Raw genomic sequence first — 6021 nt, forward strand, 5'->3', positions numbered from 1 at the left:
TAGCCTCGGGGGTGGTTCGAGGATCCCCTCCGATGCTTAAGTAAGATTACTGAGAGATTAAGAGATGATTAGGGAGTAGGAAAGAAGTGTGTTTAAGTGTTTGTGTACCTCATAGCAATAAATGAGGTGCTCCTTATATAGACCAATCCAAGGGTACGATCTGGTAGGTCCCTTGTGGTTAGATAGCGACCTGTTGATAGTGACCCTTGGTTGGTTGTCTTCATGATAATGCCGGTAGGCTGTCTTGCAGAAATGCCGGTAGAGGATATTTACCTAAGATGACCAGGTTACCTGCAGGTTAAGTTTACATACGGGGAGTTCTGCCGGTACCAGGTGGTGCCGGTAGGACACCCCGTACACATGTATAATAGGTTATATAAGTTAAATGCTTTAATTTCCAATTTAAACCATGACACATAAGCATGCCATGTCATCATTGTGACACGGCTTAAAGGTCGCAGGTTGCGACCTTTATCATTTTCGAATTTCATTAGAGCTCAAGGATACAACGATACGACTTATATAAGTTTTCGTGTACATGAGTGCTCTTTATAACTACTCCGATCCTTATTTCACTACAGAAGCAAATGTTGTTTTGTCTGTATGTACCATTAATATCAAATGTTTGGTGTCTATATTGTGTCCATAAGTTTGTAACTTATGATTTATTAAAAAAAATTATGCACGAATTCAAATTAAAAGAATTGTGATCAAAGTCGTTTTGGATTTAGAATTGTCTTACGAGTTACGCCCCTTGCATTTTCCTCTCTTAGCTGGTAACGAATAAACTTAAGGGTGCAAACAATTACTCGTACTTTACCGGAAAAAAAAAACAATTACTCGTACTTTACAAGACAACGTAAAAGTAATACGGAGTAAAAAAAAACACATTGATACTACTAACGTACAAAACATTTCATGGAGCATCCCATAGAGAAACATCGTCTTGTCTTTAGACGTTTATGATCAATTCTCAAATACAATTAATAATGAATTGAGACCTTACAAATTGACGAAATTTATCGCCTAAAAAATACACAATTGAAGTACCTAATACATATTGAGGTGGAATATAAATATTTTAAAAAAACTATATATGATTTTAACGATGACAGAAATTCTCAAATCCCATGTACTCGTGGTTCTGCAGCTTGTGTATCATGTTCATTACTCCCACTCCACCTATACCGTTAAAGAAAATGCAACTGTTAAGATTTAATAAAAATACTCTAACAACATTATAAAAAGTGACAGAAGTAAGTAGACCGGTCAAAACTGGGCCCTGTTCTTTTTGGTTTATTTTCAGTTTCATGACTTAATTTTCTGTTTAGTTCAGTTTAATATCATCCCGTTCAGTTTAGTTCAACTCAGAAGAACAATATCTTAGAGAAACAAAGGCAGAAACAACAATAGGTGTGGCAAAACAGGAAAATAATGGGATGATTATAAAACTTTACCTAGGGTGATTGCACTGATAAGAATAGTTGATGCAAGGATAAAGATGATAATTGAAGCTCTGCCTAGCATTGCTATAACTCTCCTTACAACATGCTGACCAGCTAAGGCAGCTAGTGTTGACACCAACACGAAATAAGCCGCTGCAAAAAGGTACAAGAAAATGGTTCATACATATCAGCTCAGATCAAATCAGACCAAACCAGACCAGATGCACAAAGTTTATACTACACTACATAATATAGAGTAGCTAGTGTAAATTTTACCATAAGGAACGGGGAAACGCTTAAGGATGTAGTATTGCACCACTGACATAGATGAAGAGAATATCATTGAGAATGTTGATGTTGCACTTGCTACCTGCATACCATATAGTCACTCAATAATTACTCCCTCAGTTCCAAATTAGTCTTGACACAGGCCCGATCCTTAACATGTCCAAAGTGATATACATAACATCACCCCATTTTAAAAAGGGCCCCAAAAGATGGTAAAGTTTGAATAAAAAAAATATCCAAATAAAACTTTACAGTTTTGCATGTGTAAGGAATATGAGCTGATTTACTTGACAACAAACTCTCCTATACTTTTTTCTCACTTATCTTGTTTACATGGCCCAATTTCCCATTATTGTGCCAACAATCACTTATTGAAAACAAAATTGAAATTTATAGGGGCCTTTTATTAAACTATAGCACACGACCTCTATATTAGTTGGGCCGAGCCAGTTTTGACACTTATCATAACAATAAGAGACTAACAATAAGAGACTTATTATAGTTGTATCATACCTGGGGAGGAATACCAAGTTCAAGAAAGAGAGGGCCCATGATGAAACCGCCGCCTAGCCCAAGTAAACCACCAACCATACCAGCAATTACACCACATAAACAGTAGAAGAAGATTTGATGCACCTTCAAATTTGTCACTTCCTTTCCCTTGGATGCAATAACCTTAGTCCCTCTATATAAGCATACTCCTTCAAATAGCGAAACTGATACTGCTATCGGTACCTGCACTCCCCAAAGTTAATTGTCATACGTATAGCAATCATGTTGATTTTGAATCCTTACATAAAAACTTTCATACTAAATTATAGTAATCATGTTGATTTTGAATCATTACATATAAAAACTGTCATACGTATAGTAATTATGTTAATTCTCATTAGATTTTTGTGGTATGAAGTAGTGTTTATACTTTAGAGTACTCCCTTATTGGTCGGGAAATAATAATCACATTGTCACAACCCTCTATAATTAAGGGTCCATTCAGTATCACTGTCAGTTTTCAGTTTCAAATAGTGAATGAATCCAGGAAGTTTATGTCTAGGAATTTTTAAGTCTTACCTGCAATGAATCCAGAAGCCAATACTGTAAGGAGCAGGTCACTGTATACCTCTGCAAAGAAGAAGGAACTTCTGTTAATCATTTATGTTAATCAAGTTTTAAAAAATCCTTAATTATTGTTAATAGAATTCGCGTACCTTGATGATCTGAATAGCAAGAAAACCAACCCAAACAAATGAAAGCAATGATAGCTCTTTCCAGTAAATATTGGACAACATAGGAACCTAATTATCATGCATCAAAAAAGATTAATTAGTTTAAGACTGATTTACTGATTTCATATAATTATGCTGTAGTTTTCGTGTGAAAAACAGACCTTAGCATCGTGTGCAGGGCGAGAAGGAGGTCCACTGGCTAATGGCTTGTAGTCTCCACCAGACTCCTCTGCAGATACTGATACATGAAACTTTCTGTTTCAGATATGATAAGTGCGTATATATATTGTTGAATTATGAGTTCTTGTGACATATTTACAGGTTGAAAGTATATACTAATATTGTTGAATTATAAGTGTAAAAGTATATAGTATATATATTGTAACATATCTTGTGACATATTTGCATGTTGAATTATAAGTGTAAAAGTATATATATAAAGTGACATATCTTGTGACATATTTAGAGGTTGAAAGTATATATATTGTTGCATTTTAAGTTCTTGACTTCTTGTGACATATTTACAGGTTGAAAGATTTAAGCTCACCTTCTGTCTTAGGCAATATGGCTACTACCTGTAATATTGCACAAAGTTAACAAACTCATCAGTAAGAAGTGTAGATAGCAGTACACAATTAAACATCTTTCCTAATTCCTACTCGTCAAAAGTCAGACCATATCAGACCAGAGCAGACCAGACCAAACCAAACCAGAAACTAGAAAAATCAGACCAAAACAGGAGAGGCTAGGCTAGAATAAGTACCTTATTCATCCTTGACTCTTTCTTCCATGTATCAACCCCTTTAAGTATAGCTTTTATCGATGTAACTGCCCATCATAATTAAGCAAATCAATGTCAAAGCTTGATAAAAAAACTACCTTGTTAAAACTTGAATGAAATTATAGTTTCAGGATTCAGAAATGTTAGAATGTATGTTGTTTTTTTGAGGGAAATGTATGTATGCTTATTATAAGGTACCTAAGAAAAGAATGATGAGAAGTACAGTGACCATCCAATCAGCAAAAACAACATTGAAGGTAACTCCAATACTGATTCCAAGCATAAGCATAGGTTGTATTAATACAGCCAAATCATAGTCTATGAGAGGCATATCCAATGTTGGATGTCTTTGACTCAGATTACAGTACACAGTTGATGCAGCTGCTCCCATTATCATACCTGCAACAACCTCAAACAGTTTACAATAATTACAAATTTAATTCAATCTATACAATATCAAACAAGCAGAAGATGAATAATGTTGTATGGAAAGTATACTTAATTAGGAATAACCCACATTTAGAAATAGCAGTGGATGATTTGGGATCAAAACCAATGATCAAAGTAAGCATTGGGACGAATATCCCGCCACCTCCAACACCACCAACACTTCCAAGGGCTGCACCGAGGAAGCCTATGCATGATCCTACCACGACCCTCCAACCAAACTCCATTTCCTGTGTTTTTAACAGCAAACAGGAAAAAAGACATCAGAATAAATCTGTCTGAAAACTGACAGAAGACGAGAAAAAAAGAACAGCAGAGTGTAAGACAGACAGACAGAAATGCACTAAATCTGCCCGGATCAAATTGCATGCCGGGATGGGTTCGGGTCGGGCCATACTTAAAATCTGCCCACTGAGTCGGGCTGGGACGGGCTAAACTTCAGGTCAAAAGTTTCTGCCCAAAACCCGCTATTTCGGGGCAACAATATATGGCTTTCGTGCAGGGCCAAATTTATAACTAGGAATGCAATTTTGAGTTGCCCAAAACTCACCCAAAAAATAAAAAATTGGGCCGGGGGGCGGGGCCTAAAATTCTGTCCAAACCCTGTAATTTTTCGGGCCGGGTTCATGGTGATCATGTCTAGGTCAAACACATCAGAATAAAGACACATCAGAGTGACAACAGAGTAAATCTTTCTGACAAGACTAACAGAAGACGAGAAAAGAGAACAGCCTAGAGTTTAATGGCTCCGTTTGGTAGGGTGTAAAACGTTTTCATGGAAAAAACATTTTGCAGTGTAAACCTTTTACTCCAAACCAAACGGAGCCTAACAGAGGACGCAAAAAAAGAACACTTTGAGTAATTGAGTGTAAAATATACAGAACTACAGGCTAAACACATCAGAATTAAGAACACAATTAAGAGCAGTTTGAGTGTAATACAGATAGAAAGACATACAGGCCAAACAGGTTTGTAGGTAGATTTCCCAGCTTTCCACAAGAAATGATACATCTTTGTAACAATGCCTACTTGTTCCTGATCAACTATACTAATTGCAGGATGATTCTGACTCTTCTCTTTTAAGGGTCTTTCGCCATTGACAACATTATTCAGAAGAACCAGGATGATGATCAAACATATCAAAAAACATGCTACAACATTTCTTTGGTTAATCTCCTTGAAGTTAGCCATTACTTAGCCAAAAAGAAGTTAGACTTAAAACACACGTTTTTCTCTCGATTTTTAAAATAAGCTTTGGTGTTTTTCAATCTGTACTTTGCATTTTCGTTACTTGGTTGTATTTATAGACACCCTCACTCTCTTTCTCTGGATGAATTGTTAACTCCACTGCTTAGCTTTCATTTTTCAGTGTGTTTTTTGTCTTATAGGATTGCAATTTGTGCACATTCATTGTTGTCTTTCTCAATAAACGGCCCTCCTAGCAAGTAGTACTAGGTTTTGTTCGGATAAGTGTACTAGGTTATTATTATTTTTTGTTCATTAAAAAAAAACAAGGGTTAAATTCACTTTTTAATGAAGACGGATTATTTGATCGGTGATTCTGAATCTTCCGTCTCACAATCCATATACTACGGAGTACTTGTGTGTCAATTATTCCAATGGTTAAATTAGTATAATTTTAGATATGAAAATAAAAGTGGTTGACTAATTACAAGTATTAACCAATGAGAAGAAGTGACATATAAGTGGGCCGCAGATTGATTGGCCAACCAAGGTGTTACAAACAACAAAATTGAGTTGATTCAAGTCCTCCCGTAAACTTAGGTCGTATTTTACAAGATGATATTGTAGGGGAGGCTATGCCACGTACGTT

At 35.9% G+C, this 6021-nt stretch overlaps 1 protein-coding gene across 1 annotated transcript; it reads right to left on the reverse strand.

The window, feature by feature from the left end:
* Positions 1 to 877: 877 nt before the first annotated feature.
* LOC110797807 (sulfite exporter TauE/SafE family protein 3) lies at positions 878 to 5554 on the reverse strand. The gene is made up of 12 exons (XM_022002927.2): positions 5145 to 5554; positions 4258 to 4417; positions 3939 to 4139; positions 3723 to 3787; positions 3507 to 3534; positions 3121 to 3197; positions 2942 to 3028; positions 2805 to 2855; positions 2247 to 2468; positions 1722 to 1815; positions 1458 to 1598; positions 878 to 1182 (listed from the first exon to the last, which is right to left on the reverse strand). Exons 1-12 carry the CDS (start codon positions 5376 to 5378, stop codon positions 1103 to 1105), a joined length of 1440 nt encoding a protein of 479 aa, XP_021858619.1. The 5' UTR covers positions 5379 to 5554; the 3' UTR covers positions 878 to 1102.
* Between the last annotated feature and the right edge of the window lie 467 nt (positions 5555 to 6021).

This window comes from Spinacia oleracea, chromosome 3 (genome assembly GCF_020520425.1).
Source record: "Spinacia oleracea cultivar Varoflay chromosome 3, BTI_SOV_V1, whole genome shotgun sequence".
NCBI classification, from domain to species: Eukaryota; Viridiplantae; Streptophyta; class Magnoliopsida; order Caryophyllales; family Amaranthaceae; genus Spinacia; species Spinacia oleracea.